We start from the raw sequence: 24,559 nt of genomic DNA on the forward strand, positions 1-24,559 counted from the left end.
AGATTAGATCTTAAATGTTCTCACCACAAAAAAGAAATGATAATTATGTGATATGATAGAGATGTTCGCTAAGGCTATGGTGGTAATCATAATTGCAATACATAAGTGTATCAATCAGCACACCTATATGTCAATTATACCTCAAAAAGACAAATAACATCAGAATCAGGGGATGTACTGTATGGTGATTAACATAATATAATAAAATAAAATTAATTATTAAAAAAANAAAAAAAAAAAAAAAAAAAGACAAATAAAAATCTAGTTAAAAAAAAAAAAAAAGTCCCAGCACACAAGCCTAGAATGCCTCAGGGTGTTCAGGGCTCAGGAAAGAGCAGCCTGACAAGCATAGCTTCTAAAAATGCCACTAGATTTTTTTAAAAATTTAATTTTTGTTAATTTAATTTAATTTAAAAAAATTTAAAATGCCGGGGCGCCTGGGTGGCTCAGTCGTTAAGCGTCTGCCTTCGGCTCAGGGTGTGATCCCAGCATTCTGGGAACGAGCCCCGCATCAGGCTCCTCTGCTGGGAGACTGCTTCTTCCTCTCCCACTCCCCCTGCTTGTGTTCCCTCTCTCATTGGCTGTCTCTCTCTCTCTGTCAAATAAATAAATAAATAAAATCTATAAAAAAAAATTTTAAATGCCATAAGAACACTTTTTTTATATTTAAAAATCTAAAGTAAATGCAAACCATCACAATTTGACCAGGATGCAATTCAAGCGTGTGGTTTTGGAGTCAAATCACCTATAATGTGCTTGTGCAAAAGACATACGGATAAGCGCAAAAATTCTAGTTTGGAACCTTCACAGAAGTGGAGTCAAGAGCTGAGCACATCTCAGGAGACATACTAGCTTCCTTGAGACAAACAGGATGTAGAAATCTGAAGTTTAAAAGCTGCTGAGCTCAGCTTTCCAAATCCTTGGAAGCCCACAGGAGACTTCTCTTCCAGATAATTAAACTCTCATTACCTTGCCCAAAGATGGACTCAAAAAAGCCTCTGACAGTATTTCTCACACACCAATCCATAGTTCCGGATCCCAGTCCCAAACCCAGCACGGACCTGCATTACTGCTGTCTATCCAATCCATATACAAGTGGTGGTTGCTTTTCCAGTGATGCCTGAAGCTCACCAATTCAGTTCACCTGTTGCATTTCCTGGTACCTTACTGAATCCCAGAGGGCTCTTTTTAGTCACCACATTGCACCGTGAATAATTTTCCTCCAATGTATAAACCACGCTTTTAACAAAAGGTACCAAGATTATGGAAACAACCCTGAACTTGAAGTCAGGAGGTCCAGAGCCGGTACCAGGCCATCTAAACCTGAAACTTGAAATGAGAGCACACTCTGGCCCTGTATCACAAGGGGCTGTGGTGAGAGCCTGTTCTGAAACAGATAAATAAGTAAACACATAAAAGAGACAAAAAACCTTCTTCTAAATTACTCTTGGTTAGGGGTGGTGGGCTGGCTCAGTTGGTGGAACGTGCAACTCTCGATCTCAGGGTCGTGAGTTTGAGCCCCACGTTGAGTGTAGAGATTACTTGAAAATAAAAGCCAATAAATAAATAAATAAATTGATTCTTGGTTTGAAGAGTGTGACTGTGATGACACTCCACATTAACTGTGAATCCTCAAACAGCATTAAATAAAAACCAGTAATCAAGATCAGAAAACAAAACCTACCAAGACAACACTCCTCTGCATATTAAATTTGAGGTATTGTGGAAAAAAACAAGAACACTGCAAGACCAGCATCATTAAGCATTCTTTGGACCTTGGCCCCGTGGGGTTAAAATTCTACAGGCTCTGGCTGGCATTCAAAAGAGAAGCTTGTTCTTACAGCAACAGATAAAAAGATTTGTCCACCAAGCTCTTCCTCTTCACTTCTCCCCCACCCACTTCCTTTTCTTCCAAAGGAGAACGCGCTCATTTACACACTGGTTTGCCACATCCTGCCTCGGAAGCTACTTCCTAGGAGCTGCTTGGGCTATTCTGAGAGGAGTTTAACTCCTTCAGGCCCCCAGACCACTAGTATATTTATGACATCCTCACCCACCACGGTCATTTACAGTCTAGTAACTAGCATCCATACGATCAGATAATACTCCCAACTTCCTTTAATCCCATGCACTGAATTTAAGCATTTGACCTACTGGCAGGAGCCACATCCCTTGGTCCCACCTGGGGGCTCCAAATGGTCCAGCTTTGCTTAATCAGTCAAAAAAGACATGGGGCGCCTTGGTGGCACAACAGTTAAGCATCCGCCTTCGGCTCAGGGCATGGTCCCGGCATTATGGGATCGAGCCCCACATCAGGCTCCTCCGCTGTGAGCCTGCTTCTTCCTCTCCCACTCCCCCTGCTTGTGTTCCCTCTCTTGCTGGCTGTCTCTATCTCTGTCGAATAAATAAATAAAAATCTTTAAAAAAAAAAAAAAGACAAAAAGAAGAAATCAACCGACTCTTGATTTCAGTTCAAGTCATGATTTCAGGGTCCTGGGATGGAGCCCTGCATCAGGCTCTGCACTTAGCAGAGAGTCTGCCTGAGGATTCTCTCTCCCTCTCCCTTTGCCCCTCCCCCGCTCACACGTGTGTGTGTGTGTGTGTGTGTGTGTGTGTGTGTGTGTGTGTGTGTGCGCGCGCACATTCTCTCTAAAATAAATGAAAATCTTTTTAAAAAGGAGAAATGATTCAAGAAGAGCTATAGAGAAACTCAATGCACATAATATTGTATTTGGTATCAGGGAAAACCCAATGAAGCAAATCTCCTGTCCCACATGAGCTCTGTAAGCTAATACCAACAGTCATTCATTCGCACATTTACCACCACTTACTACACAGCAGACCTGGGCTAGAGATGGGCCATCAAGACAAAACTATAAGTCTCCAAAAGCTCACAATATAGACAATGAAACGATAGATAGATAGATAGATAGATAGATAGATAGATAGATAGATAGATGATATGAAGATCTCTTCTCTCTCTCTCTCTCTCACCCAAACACACATCCACACCCACACCCACACACAAAGTGGTTTGTCTCCCAAGTAGTTCATGGACAACCCCACAGGAAGTTTTCTAAGGGAGACCAGGCAAAGTCTCATGGACAAGATAATACTGGACTTCAACCTTAAAGGAGAAGGTAGACTCCCAAACACTGGCAATAAACTTGACAGAGAAACCCCAAAGGAAATGTACAAAGTCATGGGTAACATTTTATTGAGTGCTAACTATGATTTAGGTATTATGCTAAAGACTTCACACTTAACCCTCAAAACAACCCTACAAGTTAGGTATTATTACCACCCCCACCCTTACTAATGAGGAAGCTAGGGATGACAGACCTTAAGAAGCCCAATTGACATAATTGTTCAGGGGTGGAGGACTCCAACCTCAGCCGTCTGCCTCTAGGGATCACTCCTACAACACAAAGCAAGAGTGCCCACTAAGTTCCAGAAGAGAGTCTGTAACTGTGGGGAAGCTGGAACAGGGCATAATTAAGCTCCTCTTTTCCCCTTAAAGAGACTTGAGATCTGTGTAGTCAAGAAAGAAAAAGATAGGGGCATCTGGGTGGCTCAGTCAGTTATTAAGCATCTGCCCTCAGCTCAGGTCATGATCCCAGAGTCCAGGGATCGAGCCCCATGACAGGCTCCCAGTTCAGTGGGGAGTCTGCTTCTCCCTCTGGCCCTCTGCCTTCTTTCTCATGCTCTCTCTCTCACTCACTCTCTCACATAAAATCTTAAAAAAAAGTATATATATTTTTTAAACCAAGAAATCAATAAACACTACCTACCTACTACATGTAAGATCCTGTACAGAGGAAAATTATCTTCTGCTGTGTTACACCTGGCTTCCTGATACATACATCACCCCCGTACAGGTCGACTGGGCCCCTCTGGCTGGCCAGGCATATGTGTCCCTCCCAAAAGTTCCCACTTAGACAAAGAGTATGCCCCCCAGACAGGGGATGACCAGAGAGCACTCAATGGCACACCAGTTGCTGAGCTCCCAAGACACCCCAGCTCCATTAACAGGAGAGCATAGAACAATGAAGCTTCTATGACAAATCAGAAGTATTATTTTTCAAGCTCCAGGTTTGGACCTTTTGTACATTTTAATAATCTTCAGCAGTTCTTGGGTTATATGTCTTATCTGCCATATATGAAACATGAAAATATGGTGATTTTTAGAGCCAAGGAGCCAAAAGGTATACTATTAAGAGAGAATTAAACAGTATTTTTCTCTCTCTCTCTACATACTCTTACCATCCCTCCTTTTCTTTTTTTTCCTAGAAGTTAAATCCTATCAGTCAAACCCACACAGGGTTACCCTTAGGCTGCCCTTGACCGTACAGAAATCAGTCAAGACTTTAATGGCCCTTACCAAAGATATGTCAAGACGGGCTGTTAAGGGTTAAGAGGCAATGAATTCACTCCATGCTGGGGGCATTTAACAGTGAACCCGTCACCTTTATTCATTCTAAACTGAACACGAAGACTCTCCCCTGATGTAAAACAGAATGAAAGGGTGGGCGGTGGGGCGGGACAGAAAACAGGAGCCCCACACTAGAGAAAAGTCGGGGGTCCTGGATCTCCATTCAGGCTGTCACTCACTAGCCATAAGCTGCCTGGCTTCTCTGGGCCTCTAACCCTTCATCACACATCCAGGAGGATGAATTATAAAGGTCTTCTCCATCTACAACATTTAAGGACAGATAAGCAGCGATCCTCAGGGGGAGAAGGAATGAAAGATGTTGGTGGTGAAAAGGATGATTAATACAATGTAATGCTATCCCGGGTCCAGAAATAGCCCGGCTTAGAGCTGCATTCACCTTATCAGCCTAGATTTATTAGGGGGGTGGGAGGGCTGGTGGGTGGGAATCACAGCCACCCACAGTGAAATTAACTCTGTTCCCAAATGGGTTCTGCTCAAGTGTGATTTATCCAGAGAGTGTTAAACAACTCACCGGCAGTATGAAACCGTGTTACCGAAATTGTATTATTGCACAAACTTAACTTTTCCCCAAATGTGATTTGCAGAGAGGATGCAGAGCTGAGAATCCTGTGTCCATGACCATCTGTCCTATCCCAGTCCCTGGAGAGGCGTGGGGGGAGAGTGTGAAAAGCCACAGGTGCCATGAATATTCAGCCACCAATGTCACATATCCATCAAGGAGCCCAACATTTGCTGGGGGTAAGTTATGTTCAGCTCAGCATGCAAAAGAGGCTCGCTGATGCATCCAGCTCCAAACATTCCCTGAGCCTTCCTCTGCGCCAGGCAGGGGGCTGAGGGAACACCACAGAATAGGGAAGATGCCACCGCTACTATATGCTTCTCAAATGTTTCCCCTCTGGGCAAGGAAGGGGCTGTTGGCTGAAAAGGCAGTATAGAGGACTGCAAGCACTCTCAGCTGCTGTGTGACACAGACAAGACCCTGAACCAGAATCAGTTTCCTATCTGTTGAGTAAAGATAACACATATTCCGCACGCCTCACGTGGTTGAATGAGGAAACAAAGGGATGTAAAAACGTTGAGGAGTAGGGGCGCCTGGCTGGCTCACGTGGTAGAGCATGGGACACTTGATCTTGGGGTCATGAGTTTGAGCCCCACGTTGGACACAGAGATAACTTTATTAAAAAAAAAAAATGAAGAGTACACAAAGCCTCACAGAACAAATGCTATGATTACTACCAATACTGTGACCTTCTTGTGCCAAAATATTAAACTGAAAATAATCAAAATAAGTCCAAGTCAGACTTTGCAGGGATTCTTAGCAGAGCCTTGACCTCTGGAGAGGAGTGTCTTCTGCCCCCTGCCCTTCCTGCCATGTCAGGATTTAGTCACTCAGCAAAATTTCACCATACCAGATGGCAGGGAACATGCCACACACTGGAGATAGAAATGAATAAGACACAGTCCCAGGTTTCCCCAATTTCAGTCCAACTGGACCAGAGTTCCACGAACAACTGCAGTGTGTGATGGGATATGCAGAGTGCCCTGGAGTGTGGAAAAATGACCACTGCCTGGAGTCGGGTGGAGGACAGGTCTGTGACAGATTTACACAAAAGGTGACCTAGAGGTGTACCTGGGTGGCTCAGTCAGTTAAGCATCTTGGTTTTGGCTCAGGTCCTGATCTCATGGGTTGTGGGGTCAAGCCCCACACTGGGCTCAGCTGGAGTCTACTTGAGGTTCTCCCTCTGTCCCTGTCCCAACTCATGCTCGCTCTCTAAATAAACAAATCTTAAAAAAAAAAAAAAAAAAGAAAGAAAGAAAGAAAGAAAAAAGAAAAGGCAACCTACAAAGTGAGTTTTGACATAAGATTAGGATTGCAATATGGATTGAATGGGAGAAGGGAAACCCCAGAAGATAGTCTGAGCAGAGGCCAGGACCCATTGGGGAAGAAGTCTGGGGGAACCATGAAAAAGTGGAACCCGAGAGCCACCTAGAGCAGACCCCCCAACGTCTGGCTTGAACCACATGAGTGTTACCTTCCCTTTATGTGTCTACCCCTCCCTATTTCTGCACATGCGTGCGCGTACGTACACACACACACACACCAGGAAATCCTCTTTAATCCCTTGGAGAAGAAAGCGGAGCTTCTTCTTACCAGGCAGATGGTGGTCCTGGAGAAGCTAGGAGGAATCTGTATTGGGATGTGCCGTGTGGCAGTTGTTTTCTGGGCACCTTCTGCAGCCTCACGTTTCCCTGAAAAGAATTATTTTGCTTCCTCCCCCAAAATTCCAAGTATGCCCACGATTGTCTCTATTCTGTCTAGATAAAGAACAGCTGCAGAGCCCCATTGCTGGAAGTGCTTTGGAAGGTGAGAATTTTCTCTCCTTCTCACCTGATAGAGAGTAAGACACCCTGGTAGGGAATCTAGTCCTAGTCCTTATCATTAGCCCTGTGAATCATAAAAACCAGTTTACATACATGGAGTGTCTAAAAATCCTTTCTGCTGGGTAGGTGTCATTATGCCCATTTTACAGATGTGCAAACAGACTCAAGGATGTGAAAGAAATTGCACAAGATCACTCAACAGAGTAAGAGGCAGGGTCAGGATTCAAACCGACATCTGCCGTTCCAAAGCCTTTTTCTTGTGTCACAGAGTCTCCAGGCCATGCTTACTCAAAAGTCGCATTCACAGTAGAACCGACTGTGTGACGAGGCCAACTCCCTTTAACCCTTCTTTGCAGCTGGATTCTTTATCTGCAAAAGACAGGATTGCTAAGAGAGACCTTCAAGATTCTTTTAATAAAATTTAATCTACTTGATATCCACTGTGAGCTTGAAAATGTGCTCAGTGGTGACCTGTATGGTCATGTGGACTCATTATATAAACCCTGAAAGATAGGAAGGCATTCCCATCAGCCCACTTCGCAGAAAAGCAGGCACAGGGTGGTCACATGGCAAGTTAACAGCTCTCCCAGGGAAGGAGCTGAGATCTCACTTTCCCTCTACACAAGGCACTGTTATTCAAAAGCACGGCAGCCTGACAATTCTCAAGCCTGCAGACTTCCAGAGCCCCCTCTGGAAGAAGGGTTAATTTCTGGATTCAATGAAACACCTGGAGAGGTAGAAACAATTATTTAAAACCTGATTGGGAAGCTGGGATCTTCGCTGCACTGCTAGCATCCCAAACTATGAGAGGGGAACAGTATGTCCTCTTCAGACCACCCTCCCTTTGGGCCTGTTGACTCCAAAACTCTCATAAGCCCATTCCCAAACTTCTAGAAATGAGACCCTACTCTGTAAAACTATACAAGGAGTCGGCTGGGTGCTCTGCCCACACCCTCCCCCCAACATCACCACCACACCACCTCAGGCTCCCTGGGACCCCTTCCAGCTGTGCCTGCCATCTTTAATGTCCTCTCCACCTCTGCCTTTGTACTCTCCGAAAAGACAGGCACTTTCCTGGATACCTGGCCATCACTTCAACTTGTTTTTAATCTCTGACCATATTCATGCATGTGACTTTAACATTTCCTTAGGGAAAAAACCCAAACTTTAATTTGTTTCTAAAACACAACTTTCTAAACCAATGAGTGTGATATACTGAAATCAAATATCACATTTAAGGCTTCCTAAAAATATTACCCCAGTACAATGCCTCCCTTTTGTTCCCACGTACCCATCCCCCCACACGCACACACATACACTTTAGACTGTCATTTAGACACTGGAGTGTATAATTTAAATGTCTTTAACAGCATCTACTAAAAGGACATTTGCACATGACTCTTCACTTTACTTCAAAGCAATGATCCAAACTGGAGTTTTCAATGCATTTCAGAACTAAATAGGTAAATACATGAACGATAAATGCCGACCATAAAATTCAGGCAAGATTTTAAAATGCATTAGACTGGCCCAGAACACTGGCATCTTTTTCCATCTTCAGCAGAAGTCCATTTCATCCATTTCTCAGCTCAGTACCTGGTCTGTATTAGGTACGTAATAAGTATCAGTTAAATGAATGTTAATACGTCTGAATCTTAACACAGAAGTTTGAAACCTATTGTTGTAATTTTAGTCATAATCTAAATCTATTAGACCCTCACACAAAAGCCATTTGAATCAACAAGCAGCTGCTTCTATTCAAAGTATACCTATCTCTGTCATCTGAACTGTTTTGAAGTTGGCCTTGATTGGAAGACAAATGGCTGGCAGCTGCAAGTTCAGTTACAAAGTGCTTGGTAGGAAGGCAGAGCACGAACCAGGGGGAATCAAAGTGCTGTTTCATACATTAAGCATGGAATTCCTTTCCAACAAACATCTCTCATTTTCCTAGAGGCAACTAATCCGGACATGCCCTTTGAACTTAGGAAAACACAGGGCTGCAGTCTGGGAGAAAGAACCTAGTTTGAAGGCCAGGCAAGGCTGGGAGAGTGGGGCAGTCACTCCTCTTGCACACCTCCGGTCTGTTAATCGTTTTTAAAGGAAGAGTGTGAACCATGGGAAAGCCACCAGGCAATCAGTCCAAAGGCCCAGATTAACCAGACATAGGACACCGAACACGTTACGTCCCTCCTATGTCCCTCATTTTCTCCTCCACAAAATAAGAGGCAAAAATAGGGGCGCCTGGGTGGCGCAGTTGTTAAGCGTCTGCCTTCGGCTCAGGGCGTGATCCCGGCGTTATGGGATCAAGCCCCGCATAAGGCTCCTCCCCTAGGAGCCTGCCTCTTCCTCTCCCAATCCCCCGGCTTGTGTTCCCTCTCTCACTAGCTGTCTCTCTGTGTCAAATAAATAAATAAAATATTTAAAAAAAAAAAGGCAAAAATAAATAAAAGGGCAAAACTGGATGACCACTAGGCACTAATTTTCTGTAACGACGGGAATATTCTAATCCTTGCTCTCTGATACAGTAGCCACTAGTCACATGCAGCCTCAGGCCCTTGAAGTGTGGCTTGTGTGACTTAGGAACTGATTTTTATTTTTAAATTTCACTGAATTTTAGTACACTGAAATTTCAATAGCTACAGATGGTAGTGGCTCCAGCTCTGGAGAGTAGAACTCTAAAAAGACCTCTAGAGGGGTGCCTGGCTGGCTCAGTCGGTAGTGTGTGCAACTCTTGATCTCAGTCTTGTGAGTTCAAGCCCCACACTGGGTGTAAGGCTTACTTAAAAAATTTTGTTTTTTAAAGACCTCTACCATTTTACATAATCTTTGGACAGCCATGTGAGAAAAACCTGGATGTTTGAGTAGGCCAGACCTGGGTTCTAAACTTAGTCCCACCACTTTCTAGCTGTGTGAACTTCCACAAATTATTTAACTCCCATGTACTTTATTTTCCTTATTCATACAATAGAATATTAGGACCTTTCTTGCAGAATTGTAGTGCAAACTCAAGATAATGCATGCAAATAGAACAGACAGGCTCTCAATAAATGTTAGTTCTTTTTCCAGTTATGGTGCCTTTCAGGGATACAAGTTTCATGTCTTTGGACTTCATCCTACTGTTCCTTCCTGATCTAGGACCTGTACTTAATTATTACCCCACAGATTAACAGCTGTGCTCCTACAGATCCAGCCCTTGTCTTTTAAGAATGCAACTTGCTCAGGAATTGATTCAGGTCCTCAGCTGTAGGCGAGCCAGTAAGCCAAGTCCTCTGCGCCTCCGGAACTGCTAACTTCCGCTCCCCCTGTGTCCCCGCCACATCACACCAGCATTCAGGAATTCACAAAACTCTTCCCCATGATGGCATACCACGCTGACACTTTGTTCTATGCAACCAGAACACCTGTTGATGGTTCTGGTACTTCCCTCTGTAACTCTCCCCTTGACTTCCCCTAATATTTTATGGTTTCTTTATTTGGAAACGCTTTAGGATAACCTTTCATTTTGTAATTGCTCGGTGATTCAGAATACTCAGAAATAGAAATGCAACAAGCTACATTTATGGCTAACCCAGCATTAGTTTAGTTACCAAAATAAAACAAGGCAAAAGAGACTATGTTTTAGAAGGGAGTGTTCCAATAAAATTTTAAAAATGTTGCAGTCCCTATCTAAATTTTTTTTTAAAGATTTTATTTTTAAGTAATCTCTATACCCAACATGGGGCTCAAACCTACAACCTCGAGATCAAGAGTCACATGCTCTACTGACTGAGCCAGCCAGGTGCCCCAGTCTCTACCTAAATTAGTATGTGTTAAAAGCCTGGTCCAAGTGTTCCACTGGCCCATCCTCTAGTGAATGGAACCTTTCCACAGCGCCAGTGACCAAGTTTTATAGTGGATATAAATGAATGCCTAAAAGCAGCAAGATTAATTTTCTATTAATAATTATTGGAATGCTAAGCCTCTGCCTTCTTCCTGTTGGGGGCTGGGGGTAAGAAGCTGAAATACAGGCTGGCATTTTGGTAGGATTTCAATCTGGATTCCAGTAAGCCACCAGACAAAAGGTTTACAGTTGGTTTGGAATTCTTGCTAACCTCTGAGGCCTCCCCCGACAGGCCATTCTGGAAGGACCGTTTACTGAAGAATGGTACAAAATCAAATTGGGCAAATAACTTTGACTCTGGACTCTCAAATGTGGTGAAGGTCTAATTTTTTAAAACTAACCTGGAAATGTAAGTTACAACTCAATAAAGAAGGGATTATAATTATCCTGGATCCAGACAAGCCTGTAAGTACAATATGATTGGCTAGTCATGTCTTCTTACAACTTCCCATATTCCTAGATTTAACCTGAACCTGGAACCCATGTAGATCATTCACTCAACTTATTGTTCTACTTTGTCTGAAAAGTAAATGCACATAAGAGCATTCAGGATTCTGAACCTTTCTTGGTAACAGTTAAACTCAAAATAGGTCAATTCCAGAAAGGCATTCATTTCAAGGGGACTTTTGTCTGTGGTTATTTTGAAAACCGCTGCTTTTAAAACTGACATTATGAAGCTTAAAAATAGGCCCTCCCACTAAGGATCCTGGACTAAAATACCCTTTCCTCCCCTCATTTCCTTATTCCCTTTTCACTCGAACACCTAAGAGAATGGTGATATAGAGGGGTGCCTTCTCAAGAGCTTCAGATTATTACTCGAAAAAAATTCTGATTATTTCTTGAGAAAATTCAGATTATTAGTTTAAATTTTTTTTTTACGCTACTGCATAAAGTTACCAAAATTTGGTGTTGGGTAAACTTGGTTGGAAAACTTTCCAAGTATCCCAAATGAAAACATATAATACATACACCAATAAGAAAATCCAAGTCTGAAAACCAACTCCTCCATTCCAGCTGTGTGAGCTCCCACCAAGTTCCTTCTCCTCTCTGGGTCTAGTTTCATTTCGCAAATGCAGGGAGGGGGCTAAAGGATCTGTAAGGTCCCATCCAGCCCAAACAGGCTCTGCTTCTATTAAGCTAGGCAGCTGCTTCCTATTTTCATGGCTCTTTGGAAAAAGCAGAAACATTCCTTGCCCAGAAGGTCCTTGGGAAGCATCATTATACTTAATAGTGTTCCCCTGGGACACAAGGACTGCTATTGAGAGCAATGCAAAATGGCTATAAAGCTGTTCAGAGGAAAAAATAAGTTATGCTTTAAAGATGACACTAGTAAATCTAGAAATGCATATACATTCAACCAAAAAATTTATAATGAGTGAATTTAACAAAGCTGCAGGATATAACCAATTCATACAAACCACGGTCAACACGGAAAATACAAATTAAAAAATGTTTGATCACAATGGCATTTAAAAAATGACATCAAAATGTTAAGCCTTTGAAATATTACTTCAGGACACAGAAGAATTATTCAGAAGAAACTATAACACGAGAGAAAGGAGACCTTAATAAATGGAAAGGTACACCAGGAAAGTTGTTAAAGTTTTCATTAGGGGCACCTGGCCAGCACAGCTGGTAGAGCATGCCATGCTTGATCTCAGGGTCATGAGTTCGAGCCCCAAGCTGGCTATAGAGTTTATTAAAAAAACCAAAATCTTTAAAAAAAATTTTTTTAATAAAGTTTTCATTAACCCTAACAAATTAAACAAAAAAACCTATCAAAACTACATAAGAGTTAAAAGGCAATTTTAGAAATACATCAAAATACCTTAAAGACCAACTAAAAGTAAACCTGAAAATACAACAGATTCTTAAATATAATTTATCTACCTATACAATACTAGAACTCATTGTGGAGAACTAGACCTGTTCCTCACACCAAACACATTAATAAGTTCCAGATGGGACAGAACTAGCCATATAAGAGAGAAATGGCTGTAACCACATACTCCTACAAAGTTGTGAAGAGACAGGTCTAAATACTAAAGAAAAGTAGGGCTATCCCATACAAAAGATATGCTTTTAAAGACAAAAAATAAATAAAGATGATTTTAACACAACATAAAAGGAAAACCTCGCCAACAGGACAACGCAGTAGCCACGTAATTGATAAAATTTTAAAATACAAAGCACATTGACCTCAACAAACCACAAGACAACTGATTGCGTAGGGATTAATAAAAGACATGAATGAACAAATAAAATACAAAGCACATAAAAACTATCTAGACATACCTATTAAAAAATCACCAGAGAAGAAAAGTTTGCATGTGACTTTTTGAAATGGCTAGCAGGTACCACAAAACCGGCCCACCTACCTCTCCACCTTCATCTCCTCCGAACCGCTCCCAGGCATCGGTGCACTCAACTACTTGCCGGCTCCTCCACGCATCCCAAGCTTTCCCACTTATGTCAAGTGGCTCATGCTGCGCTCTCTTCCTGCCCTGCCCTGCCCTGCCCTGCCCCCCCCATTCCCATGGAAATCCTAGCCATCCTTCAAGACCCAGCTCAAATGTCATCTCTTCCGTGAAGGCTCTCCTAATCTCCCCCACTGGATGTGCCTTCTTCCTCCTCTCAATGAGCTCAGACAGTACTTTCTTTGTACATCAGGGCACTTTTCTTACTCTGCAGCCGTTCGTTTCCTTCCTGTGCCCCTGCGACCTCTCCCTGTCCTCCTATGAGATTTTAAAATCCCTGGAGGCAAAGACAATCTTACTTGACTGCCTATAGCTTCTAGTAGAGCCAATTACATTAAGCATTCAATAAATATTAGTTCAAATGGAATTGATGAAATACAGAAAATAATCCCATTTCAAAAATACAGCCTGGCTAACACTTGAAGTAAAGCAGATGGACCTTCAAAGGAGCCCTTTCCACCTATTAAACTATCAAAAATCACGGAGCTTAAAAAAAAAAAGGAGAAAAAAAACCCTTTCTGCAGCTTGAGGAAACAGTTGAAATATAATTGGTTCCATCTTTTTTTGGAACATATTCTGTTAATACGTAACAACAGTGGCAACATGGTTCATTGCCTCTGATTTGGTGTATGAATTAATCTAAAAGCAGAACAAAACAAAACTGGTTCAAAACATTTACCAGACTATCGGTACATAATAAAAATCTGGCGGCCGCTGGCATGAAGCAGTCGGTTAAGTGCCCAACTCTTGGTTTCGGTTCAGGTCATGATCTCAGGGTCTCAGGGTCGTAAGATCAAGCCCCGAGTCAGGCTCCCCACTCAGGGGGAATCTGCTTAAGATTCTCTCTCCCTCTGCTCCTGTCCCCCGCCCCCACGCATTCTCTCTCAAATAAATAAATAAAATCTTCAAAAAAAAAAAAAATCTGTAAGCCACCTAATCAACAAAGTATCATTTACAAAGCCAGACTCTATCAAATTCTACTCTTTGGGTAAAAATAAATGACAAGCATGAGGATTATGTCCATGTGTAAAAATGGGGAGGGGGGGTTGGAGGGGGACTTCATCAACTGATCACAGCCATGTATATACTGGAATGCCCAAAAAAAAGTTAAACTGGAAAGTTTAATGCCTGTAGTTTCCTTCTTTAAAAGGTGTTAATATATTCAAATTTTTTAGAGTTGTGCTTAAGGAGGCAAATATTCAAAGAAGGGGTGAGGGGAAAAGAGGTCACATTACCCTTCTCCACTTTTTCTTAACCACCCTGGAACCTCTTCTTAATCTGATTCCCTTGCTGACATCAAAGCAGGACTCCCCTGGGAACTACACTGAGAAATCCGAGGCAGGATCAGCTCTTTCAGTCTGTCCTGCACCAGGAGCCAGAGAACACCTGGTGCTTTAAAAAACAAAACACCATTCATCCTGGGAGGAGTTAACTCAGCAAACAAGCAAAGGAGCCTCCAAACAGCTCTCACAGGCTTTGGGGCAACAGAACCAGGACACAGGACATGAAGTAAAAACACAATCAAGCAGCAGTAAGACAGTAAGATGATTTTTGAGAACTGGCAGCTTCTGGAAGAAAACAGAAACATATCTGGGACCTTACGCTTTCTTCTCAGGCTCAGCCTCATTTTCTGCCCAGCCTGTGCGTTCTCTGGGTTTGTTTTCTCCATGTGAGAAACATGCACCATTGCTTGACCTGTGACTCCTGGGGAGGTGGTGGAAATACTACCAATTCTACCAAGGAAAGCTAGCAAAGAGGTTTTTTGTTGTCAGTTTGTTTTTGATTTGCTTTGTATTTTTAAGATTTTATTTATTTATTTGAGGGGAGGGAGGAGCAGAGGGGCGGGAGAGGGAGGGGCAAAGAATCTCAGGCAGACTCTGCACTGAGCCCCACATGGGGCCGGATCCCAGGACCCTGAGATCATGACCTAAGCCAGAACCAAGAGTCTGATGCTCAACCAACTGAGCCACCCAGGAGCCCCAGTTTCTTTGTTTAAACATTATTTTGGGGTGCCTGGGTGCCACAATCAAATACCTGATAGCTCTTGATTTCAGCTGGGGTCTTAATCTCCAGGGTGTGGGATGCAGCCCCACGACAGGCTCTGTGCTCAGTGTGGAATATGCTTAAGACCCTCTCTCCTGCTCCCCACCCTCGAAAATAATTAATCTTTTTAAAAAATGAATAAACAAACATTTCTTTGGTTTTATCCAACCCACCAATAATGATTAACTGTATCAGCAGTGTTATAAACCCAGGGGTCCAAAAAGGTATGGCCCCTAATCAAGTTAAGGGAAAAAAGACATATAAGGAACATGTAGTGAATAAGAAAGCATTATGATTTTAAAATGATACTGCATTTAATGTGATGTTCGTTACACAACATAGACCAGAAGTACAAAAGGGGAAAGAGAAAACATTAAAAAGGGCATAAGATGGGGCGCCTGGGTGGCTCAGTTGTTAAGTGTCTGCCTTCGGCTCAGGGTGTGATCCCAGGTCCCTGGGATCGAGCCCCACATCGGGCTCCCTGCTCCACTGGGAGGCTGCTTCTTCCTCTCCCACTCCCCCTGCTTGTGTTCCCTCTCTTGCTGGCTGTCTCTCTTTCCGTCAAATAAATAAATAAAATCTTAAAAAAAAAAAAAAAAGGCATAAGACTCAGGAGGAATTTTGGGTTCTCTGGGTACTCCTTAAATATTTATTATGAATTTTTCCAAACACACAGCAAAATGGAAAGAATAAAACAATGAAACTCACAAACTAACCAACTAAACAACTGTGAACATTTTGCCTCATTTGCTTTATCTACAATGTGTATATGTGCGTTTTTTTCTTGAACCATTTCAAAGTGAGTCTCACGCATCACCTATGAAGAACATTCTCCTACATAATAATACATCTAAAAAATTAATAATTCTCTATTCAAATTTCCCAAATTGTCCCAAGAATGCATTTGGTCTATTTCATTTCTGATTCAGTATCCACCTGAGGTTCATGCATTATATTTAGCTGGCACATCTCTTCAGTCCATTATTTCTAGAACCACACCACTCCCCCCACTTTGTCCATGACAGTGACTTTCTAAAAAGACTAGGTCAGTTGTCACAGAGAATGTTCCGCATCCTGGATTTGTCTGATGGTTTCCTCCTGGTGTCATTTAACTTGTTCCTCTGTCCCTACATTTGTTGTAAACAGGAAGTTAGGTCTCAAGGCTTGATTAGATACAGATTTGGCTTAGATTTTAAAAGACAGGCAGCATATAAAATGTCCAAATTAACATGATTTATCAACATTTGTGGTTTGGTATTGAGAGAAAAGATTAACAGCTTTCTGAGAAGGAAGAAATCAAAGTGGCATCATTAACAACATTTCCCCTTTGAACAGCATTCCAGTAATCATGAAGTGCTTTCATATACATTATTTTGGATGATGCTCATCTGCCCGCCTTCCTCATAGGTTTGTTACATTATCATCCTTGCTTTACTAATGAGGAAAACCGAGGCTCAGTGAAGTTAAATGACATAGCCAAGATCAACAATTAAGAAGTAGTATAAGTCTTGGGGCGCCTGGGTGGCATAGCAGTTAAGCGTCTGCCTTCGGCTCAGGGCGTGATCCCGAAGTCCTGGGATCGAGCCCCCCATCAGGCTCCTCCTTCTTCCTCTCCCACTCCCCCTGCCTGTGTTCCCTCTCTCGCTGGCTGTCTCTCTCTGTCAAATAAATAAATAAAAATCTTTAAAAAAAAAAAAAAAGAGGGGCGCCTGGGTGGCACAGCGGTTAAGCGTCTGCCTTTGGCTCAGGGCATGATCTCGGCGTTATGGGATCGAGCCCCACATCAGGCTCCTCTGCTGTGAGCCTGCTTCTTCCTCTCCCACTCCCCCTGCTTGTGTTCCCTCTCTCGCTGGCTGTCTTTATCTCTGTCAAATAAATAAATAAAATCTTAAAAAAAAAATTAAAATTAAAAAAAAAAGTAGTATAAGTCTTGAAGACAGGTCCTAGAATAGCATGGAGTTACTCAGAAAATACCACATAATCTCAACATTATGTATATGCATACATGGGAGATGAGATTTATGCTAGGTCTTGAAAGATGGGCAGCATTCACTCATTTCAAACACTCTGCTAGATGCTGGGAAAGATCAGTACACAAGACAGTCATGGTCCCTGCCCTCACAGAAGCTAAAGTGTGGTGACAAATACAAAACAAAAATACAATCACACAGGAAAGTGGAGGAGGGCACTCCAGACAAAAGAAACCATGTGAGCAAGATCAGACAGAGGTAGGAAGCAGTATGCCGGGGTGAAGGGAGGACAGTAAAGGGGTCAGTGCGGATCACAACAGGTGAACTGGGAGAGAGAAAAATCAAACTAGATGGGTAAGGCAGGGCCAATAGCTACTGTACTAAAGTATCCTCTCCCTTTCTTTCAAAGATGAGCAAATAAGTGAAAGTAGAATATTCTAAGAGTTTATGTTCAAACAAGGGTCTCCCACATCTCCTTGCCACGGGCAAAGTCATCTGTAGACTCTTTTTCCCCTTCTGTACCTGCTGCAACAACAGAAGGGGCATTCTTCCCAAGAACACAGGCTTCAGCTGGCCTGACTATTCTAACCTGAAGCTGTTCTCAAATGACAGCACCAGTATTATTGCAGCAACAAAGACGCAGACACGTCCAAGTTCACAACTACAGAATGAGTTAAAACCATGTTAAAGGCTCCCTACTTATCATGGTACACAACCCAGAAAAGGCCATCAGAGACCCCTGAAAACCACATCAATCTGTCTTAACTTTTCTGTATAGGAACTATGCTCTGAACGCAACTATTAAGTCAGTCTGAGTATTTCAGGGTTATGGTGAAACAGTTCAAAAGCCAAAATCTGTGGATGCCACTAAGGCCAAGCAACACACCCTCCCGTCTATTCAGCACTTCATGGCCTTCAAAGCGCTTTTATAGGAGTTACCTTGTTTAATCTTCACAATACTCTTTCAGGGTAGGAATGCTTCATTTCATCAGCAGGTGTCTACTGAGAAGAAGATACTGTTCTACTCACTGACCAAGGAACAAAGCCAAGCCCCCACCTCCGTGAAGCTTACACATGAGCGAGGCAGGGGCAGCAGACCAACACTTACAGTGCAACGTTAGTGGCAAGTGCTGTGAGGAAAGACTGGGCACAACGAAGGGGCAGAGGCAGGGAGAAAGCTATGTAACAGATTAGACAGAGTGGTCAAGGATGACCTCCGTGAAGAGACATTTGTGCAGAGGTCTGAAGGCAATGAGGAAGCATGTTTTTTAGGAGATGAGCTTCCAGGAAGATGGAATGGCAAATGCAAAAGCTCGGAGATGGGAATGTGCCCCACTCACTGCAGACCGACACCAGAGCACAAGGGGGCTGGAGTGCAGGTCTAAGGGGGCCAGTGGAAGAAAACAAAGGACCTGTTTGGTTGGGACCCTGTAGGCCATTAAGGTCAAGATTCTGTAAGCCCCCCTTGCACTGAACAGATAAAGAAACAAAAAGTCAGGAAGTACAAAGGACTGGCCTAAAGTCAACGAAAAAGTGAGGTTTCAGGAAATGCCCTGTGCTGGGATTTCTTCTCAGGGCTCAAGCTTCTCCTCATGGAGATTAAAAATGTTAAGGGGCACCTGGCTGGCTCAGTCAGAAGAGCATGCAACTCTTGATACTGGGGTTGTGAGCTCAAGCCTCATGTTTTATGTTAATAAAATCTTAAAAAAAAAAAAAAGTGTTCTTTCAGAAACAAAGAAAGAGATTAAATATGTGCCTCATCGTGGAAGGAGACATAAAGTACACCAATCAATTCCACCTGAGTACATCCCACAGGAAACTCTCACAAGGGTCCAAAAGGAGCCGTGCACAAGGACTGTACTGTTTGATGCAGCAAACGGTTGAAAACAGTTGTCTCGTTCTAGGGGAACCGACATAGGATAATAAGCAAAATGGGGTACATGCACATGACTGCTCTGCAACCAAGAGAAATAATGAATAGCATCATGTAGCATCATGAATAGCTCAGAAACATGGTATTACGTTAAAAAAAAAAAAAGTAAAGACAAACTGCAAAAAAATTTGGGGACGGTCATTGCTTCTGTTCAAATATTCCTGGTTCTCCTCCTTCCAAGAAGCCCCCCTCCTCTGAAGGTCAGCATGGCCACGTGATTTGCTTCGGCCAATGAAATAAGAGCAAAAGTGACCTGTGTCACTTCTGGACAAAAACGTCAGGAGCCAGAACGTGGTTCACAAGATGCCCTTCTCACGTGAGCATATTTCAGAGATAGAACCTCCGTAAGCCTGGATCCCTAATGGAATCCAATGAACAGACTCCCACTGACCTGCAAGTGTGTTGAACTACTGATTTTTTGGTTGGTTGTAACCTCAACACAACCTAATCTATCCCAGCTGAGGCATATTTATAGCACAACAGTAATTTTTATAAAATCTGAATACATTTAGGGTGTACATGAGATTTGATACACATACAGATTACTACAGTCAAGCTAATTAACAAACATATCTATGTCCTTACAGTTACCATATTCTTGTGTATGCGAGCTCCTGAAATCTACTGTCTTAGCAAATCTCCAGTATTCAATACAGTATTATTAACTACAGTCACCATGTCGTACATTAGATCTCTAGGATGATTCATCCTACATTAACTGCAACTTTGTACCCTCAACACCCCCCTCCCCACCCCTGGTAACCACCTTTCTACTCTCTGCTTCTATTTATTCCCCCCCTTTTTTTAGATTCCACACATAAGTGAGATCATGGAGTATATTTTTTCTTCTGTGTCTGGTTTATTTCATTTCACATGAAGTCTTCCAGGTTCATCCATTTGTCACAAATGGCAGGATCTCCTTTCTCAAGGCAAAATAACAGCACAACTGCACTCAGCACTCTCAGCACAGAAACACACAAAACAATACCATCTTCCTCCCAAAGGTATACATACCCAACAAATGAGTGGAACCATAAGACCACATATTAAATACCCTAGAGTGGGTGAGTGCCTGTGAAAGAAAAGGAAATGGGGAGGGGGAAATGACAGCAAAGGGGAAAATAGAAGAAAAAAATGAAAAAGTACAAAAAGACTTGTTAAACACATTGTGCAAACATTCAAAATTTAAGTCACTCACTGATTTACTCAAACATTTTTGCACTTATTATGCACCAGCTACTGTATTCCAGGGACTACTTACAGAGCAATGAATCAGAAAAAGGCAGCCCTAACCTTAGTTTATTGTATACAGAAAAGGGAGATATTTAAAATATCCTAGTAAAAAATTATAGACAGTGAATGAGTGTCATAAAAAAAAAATCAGGTGATGGACACCTAGCTGGTTCAGTCGGTGGAGCATGCAACTCTCTTGATCACAGGGTCATGAGTTTGGTAGGTGTGGAGCCTACTTAAAAAAAAAAAATTCAGGGGCGCCTGGGTGGCACAGCGGTTAAGCGTCTGCCTTCGGCTCAGGGCGTGATCCCAGGCTCCTCTGCTGTGAGCCTGCTTCTTCCTCTCCCACTCCCCATGCTTGTGTTCCCTCTCTCGCTGGCTGTCTCTATCTCTGTCAAATAAATAAATAAAATATTTAAAAAAAAAATTCAGATGACATGGGAAAGTGACCTCCTTTAGAGATTAGGTGGTCTGTGAACACCTCGGAGAAAATGACATTTAGGTAGAGATGATGATAACTTCCTTCCCAGCTTGGGAAGAGGAAGGGATGATTCATTCTAGGCAAAGGGAACAGCATGTGCAAGAGCCTGGAGGGAATACAGACCATCCCAAGAAGGAAGTGAAAGAGGACTAGTATGGTGGAAGAAAGGAGCGGCAGGAAATGTGGTTAAAGAGATGGGGGTAGGAGGGCCATGGGGGAGCAGATCTCTGGGTCTCACAGCCCAACAGGATTCTGGATTTTATTCAAACTGCAATGGAACCATGAAAACATTTGAAACGGGAATGATATGATCTTATTTCCAATTTATTTCATGCTAACACTTAACACCCTTGCAATATGCAATATGCTTATACATTTTTACAAAATTTGCAAAAGAGGTATTTTTACACTCTTTTTTCTTCAAGGATCCCAGCAACTTGCATAAACTTTAGGTCCCATGTAACCCAGCTCCATCTGAATGCGTTAAGTGCTAAGTTAGAGGTAAATCCCAAAGTGTCAAGGAGCCACAGAAGAGAAGTAACCTTGCCAAGTGAGTACCAAGAGATCCTTAACGTCAATGGATTTTTTTTTCTTTAGTTTACATTACATGATAATGTTCACAACTGTGCCCTGGTCTAATCACAGAAATCACGAGAACAGCAGACTTACTTGAGAAACACTTTGAAGATGAAAGATGAAGATGTGTACAGCTTTCCTCCCTTCAGTGCCAGGAAATGTAGGGGAACAGTCCCTGTTTGTCTCAGGCAGCCTACACAAAGATGCCTCCTGTTGTAACACAGCAATGAGTCATGGAGGTAGATGCCGACGGCACAAAAACTAAGCAATCACCGGGATTCGCTTATCCAGAAGCAAAGGCACCTTAACATATATATCCACCACCATGAATGGAAATTACCTTCCAGTTTCCTTCAGCTTTCTCAACATTTACCCAGTAACAAAGGCACTAGCAGCTAACATTTATGAAAGGTTTACTATGTATTAGCTCATTGAACCTTCAAGACTACCGTAAGTAGGTTCTATCAGTAGCTCCATTTTTGCAGATGATAAAACTAAACCTAACTAAGCCTTAACAAGTCTTATCTCTAAGATAAGACTGAGACTTGTCCCAGGTCACAAAACCACCAAGTAACAGAGCCAGGCTTCAAACTTAGCCTGACTCCAGAGTCCAACCTCCTAACCACTTGCTGAGAATCTCCCAGTCCCACCAAACTTTTCTGCCACCAACTCCAGAGGAGTTTATTCTTTTCCTGCTTGTATTTTTTTTTAAAGATTTATTTATCTTAGAGAAAGAACACAAGCAGGAGGAACAGAGAAAGAGAAAAATCCTCAAGCAGACTCCTCATTGAGCTTGACTCGGGCCTGATCCCAGGACCCCAAGATCATGACCCAAGCTGAAACCAAGAGTGGGACATTTAACCAACGGCGCCACCCAAGCACCCCAGATTCCTCGCATTTGCAAGAATACAGCTGCGGTGCCACAATTAACAAGAGGATGACAACAGGTACTTCTACTCAGTACCTACCTCCAAATCAAATAGGAGCACGTTGGTCAGGCCACGACATTCAACCAGCCACTCCGGTCAAAACTTGTCCTGCCCTGTGCTGGGGGGATGTCAATTTGTTTTAAAGGTAAAATTCTCTACAGTAAGTCTGAATGACGGTCTACATAGAATCGGACCTGTACAAGTCAATATCATACAAAAGAGACATTATAGTATTGAAGGGCATCTGTTGGGAGCAGGTCTGAGGAAACTAGCTGAGTTCACACCACAGGTCCACCACTGGCTTTGTGATCATTACAGGGATGGGCAGAGTCACCAAGCCAGTAGGTCCCCAGGTTATCAAAATCTAAAGAGAGAAAGGAAGGTTATAGAAATCACCAAAGGGCAGACGGTTCAGGCCTACTCCATTCATTTCATCAGCTAGCTTTCATACATCTCCAGTGTGCAGATAAAGATTAAGAACCAAATCTTTTCTGGTTAATTCTCCAGCTAGCTGGGTCTCTCTCCCTCACAGTCCTGTCCCTTACTCAGGATGCAGAAAGAGTTGTGGGAGTTCGGAAACACCCCACAAAACAGCCTCATCACTGTTTCATGAGATAAAGTGCTGGTTTGTGAGCAACACTGGAAGCTGCAGAGATGGAGCACCCTGTGCGCGTGGTTTTCAGGGCTATGGGCGTTCATGTCTCAGGTCAGTTTAGGGCTCATGGTGAAGTACGGAAAGCCAGGAGAGTCACTGGGAGGAGCGATTTGTTAATGAATGAAGGGTCAGATGAAGAGGAAAGCAGCTCCCTTGGAGACAAGATAGTTTCCAGGAAGAAAGCCAAGGACCTGGAGCCCCCGAAGTCGACAAGGGAAAAGCCACGGGGATATCGGTGTACACACGCCCCTGCCAGCCAGCCAGTGGCCGCAACGAGGCGTTCCCGGCCCACAGGTGTCAAGCACAAAGGTGAGGACGCAGGTTGCTCTTCCCAACTCCACACTCCACACCCTGAGCCGGCCTCAGAGACGCAGATGCGATCTTAATTCCTTCCAGGACATTTGCTCCCTTCTCCCCTTCACAGGCCAGGATCCCAGACGATCTGGGGAAAACAGCTGGGGAGGGGCGGGACGATGAACCCGTTTTCATCTTTGAGGGGGAGAAAGTGAATGGCCAGTGGCCAAGGATGACTGGAAGAGGTCGGCAGAGGGGGAAAATCGGGACCCGTTGGGTCCACTGACTGGTTTGAGTCAGGAACACAATCTGTGCTTAGTCACCGATACCTTGGCGGCCGGGAGTTCCTCGCCCCTGCCCGCCTGAGACGTACGTGACGAACCCGAGCGGAGCCCCGCGCGCCGCGCACACCCGACTCGGCTCCTACACCCCAGCAGGGGCCTCCGCAGCCCGGCCCGGCGCTCGCCGCCCACCCCAGACTTACTCCGCCGAGCTGGTCCCGTTAACCGCGGAGCCGTCGGGGGCCGGGTTCAGCTGGATGGGCGTCGGCTTCTTCTTGGGCATTTTGGACCCGGGAAGGCGCTTCTAACTCCGAGGGGAGGGCGGCCCCTCTCTTGCTTCCTCCCTCTGAGCTGCCCCACGCCCGCCGCGCACGGCCAAGTAGGGGCCCCGGGCCCCGGGGCTGCCTTCGAGGGGCGAGCCCCGCGTAGTCCCGTCAGCGCCGAGGGGCCGCTGGCGGTCTCGGGGGACCCCCGCCCCACTCGCCCGGGGCTCGCCTTGGAGCGCAGGGAATCGAAGGGCTTCCCCGCCGGCGCAGCGCGGCAGCCGGGATTCCCTCCCTCTCTCCCTCAGTCAACCGGTCCCTCAGGCTCGATCGACACTGCCACAGCCCTGCTCCAGCTTTAGCCCGGAAAGTACAGCCGTCGCCGGCAGCGCGCTCCAGCCGCTCCGCGCAGCCGTCCCAGGGAGGGAATGGAGGGCGGAGGAGGGGCGGGGAAAAGGGAAGCCTCGCCCCTCCACCGGGGCTGCTGCGCTTTCCACACACCCACTCGGCTCCGCCCCTATTGCCTCGCCGACAGCCAATGGGAACACGCCTTGGCGGCAGATGACGCGGAAATACGTCACGGGGGCGCGGCACGCTGTCCTGGGGGCGTGGTCTGGCGCTGGCTCTATAGCGCCCTCTGCTGCCACGCGGCACTCAGGTAGACCCACCGGGAAAAGAGGTCTTGCATCCTGGTTCCCAAAGATAACCG

The 24,559-nt window shown here is 44.1% G+C and overlaps 1 protein-coding gene across 1 annotated transcript in view; it reads right to left on the reverse strand.

Moving 5' to 3' along the window:
- Positions 1–24,296, reverse strand: part of MAP2K1 (mitogen-activated protein kinase kinase 1) — a 76,461-nt gene extending 52,165 nt beyond the window's left edge. Inside the window, exon 1 of the mRNA XM_011218489.2 lies at positions 23,791–24,296. Within this exon, the coding sequence (XP_011216791.1) occupies positions 23,791–23,870 (80 nt within the window). The 5' untranslated portion in view covers positions 23,871–24,296. The remainder of the gene's footprint in view (positions 1–23,790) is intronic.
- Positions 24,297–24,559: the final 263 nt, after the last annotated feature.

This window comes from Ailuropoda melanoleuca, chromosome 5, assembly GCF_002007445.2.
Source record: "Ailuropoda melanoleuca isolate Jingjing chromosome 5, ASM200744v2, whole genome shotgun sequence".
Taxonomy (NCBI): domain Eukaryota; kingdom Metazoa; phylum Chordata; class Mammalia; order Carnivora; family Ursidae; genus Ailuropoda; species Ailuropoda melanoleuca.